The sequence below is a fragment of the Aplysia californica genome, unplaced genomic scaffold, assembly GCF_000002075.1.
Source record: "Aplysia californica isolate F4 #8 unplaced genomic scaffold, AplCal3.0 scaffold01291, whole genome shotgun sequence".
In the NCBI taxonomy this organism is placed as follows: domain Eukaryota; kingdom Metazoa; phylum Mollusca; class Gastropoda; order Aplysiida; family Aplysiidae; genus Aplysia; species Aplysia californica.
Window position 1 is genome coordinate 38,632 of NW_004798561.1, and position 1,865 is coordinate 40,496.

Sequence of the window (1,865 nt, forward strand, 5' to 3'; positions counted from 1 at the left end):
TTATTATTATTATTATTATTATTATTATTATTACTATTATTATTAACACGATCTCCGCTTGCCTCACGCCAGAGCCACAATCTGGACAGTCTCTCGGACGCCCATGGCGCGGTCTCGCGTGAGCTGCTGCTGTTTGTCCGCGGGTTTGAGCAGCGCGTGATTATGACGCGCGACATCAGAGAGAATCTCGAGAAGAGGAAAGCCGAGGCCAAGAGGAAGCTGCAGATCTGTCGGGACGGCGTCATCAAATGGACGGACTACCTCAAGGTGAATGATTCTTACGCTTCTATTCTTTCTTTGTTTCCACGAAAAAGTGCTCTTTAGTTTTAGTAGAGTTTAAAAAAAAGTTTTGGTAGAGGTTTTACGGCGCTCGCAACTGCATAATGTCATATGAGCGCCAGAAGATTAGAGGTGTTACAAAAGAGCAACACATATAAAAAAGAAGAAGGGGAGATAACGATATATGTTTGATAGGAAAGAAGAAGCAAACCACACCAGAGCACCCGCCAACCACCCACAATTCTTTCTTTGCTTCCACGAAAAATTGCTCTATCTGGCACACGCATTGGTAATCACGGTCTGCAAATCTTTCTTCTTTTCAAAAAGTTTTAAAGTTTTAGTAAGCGTATTACGGCACTTGCAACACAATAAGGTCATATCATATAAGTGCCGAAGATTAGAGGTGTTACAAGAGAGTAACAAACACAATAAGGTCATATAAGTGCCGAAGATTAGAGGTGTTACAAGAGAGTAACAAACACACAAAAGAAGAAGAAGGAGAAGAAAGGACGACAGATGTTTGAAAGGAAAGAAGAAGCAAACCACACCACAGCACCCACCAACCTCCCACTCTCAATGTCTGTTCCAAGAACACTTAAATGGAAATAAAGATGTAGGAAATTCTGTATACACAGGAACAATAGAAGGCAACCCCCCCCCCCCCCTCCCAACCCCCAAAAAACTCAAGGCTAAGAACAAGTTAGTTAGAAAACTTGAACAGAAGTGTGATGGGAGAGAAGGATAAAGTGTTTTTTCTCAGCATCTTGCAGAGAAGTGAGAGGTGACCCATGGTCGTCTATGTCTGCTTCAGTTCTTGCACTTGAACAAGAATGCCCTTTAAATACTCAACATTAATTTATGAGGCAGAAAAATCATGGATTATTTGCAAGAACAAAGCAAGATACAAAACAAGAATAGATAAAGAAGGAGGGAGGAACAAAGAAGCATTATTCATCACCTACACTAACACAAATACAAAACGATAGAACTCATTATATAAACACCCTTAAGTACGCAATGCTCTTGTTTCAAATTCAACATTAGTCCTTTCTTACTGTGTGCAATGGCGTGTTCGTAACTTGTTCTCCAGTGGTGGAATATTGGGTATTTAGTATTTTTTATACGTATATTTGTGTGTTTAATTATGTATTTATGGTTGCCATTGTAATGATTATTTCATCACGGGTGTCAATAAAATGTAACTTATTACAATTATTACATTATTTATTATTATTATTATCATATATTTGTCATTCTTCTCCAGCAAACTTCCTGGTCTCACCTCTCTTGTGCTGAATTACTTTCCGACTTGCCGACAGCCGCCATCATTTTGCCAGCCCGCGTCTTGTCTTTGTTACTGTGAGCTTTGAGGAGACGACCCATCGTGTTTTCTTCCTGGGACACCACTGCATGATAAACACACAGAGAGAAACAACGGGGTAAATCTTTGGAAATGTTTCACTACCCTCCCCCACCCCCACCACCCAATCAACAAGATTGAGATCAAGTAGGGATGTGGGACACCACTGCACGATAAACACAGAGAGAAACAATGTGGTAAATCTTTGGAAATGTTTCACTCCCCC

General features: G+C 40.5%; 1 protein-coding gene across 1 annotated transcript in view; it reads right to left on the reverse strand.

Moving 5' to 3' along the window:
- LOC101848865 (islet cell autoantigen 1) overlaps positions 1–1,865 on the reverse strand; it is a 22,734-nt gene that overhangs the window by 13,100 nt on the left and 7,769 nt on the right. The window contains exon 5 of the mRNA XM_013090460.2: positions 1,562–1,685. Coding sequence (XP_012945914.1) covers positions 1,562–1,685 — 124 coding nt within the window. The remainder of the gene's footprint in view (positions 1–1,561; positions 1,686–1,865) is intronic.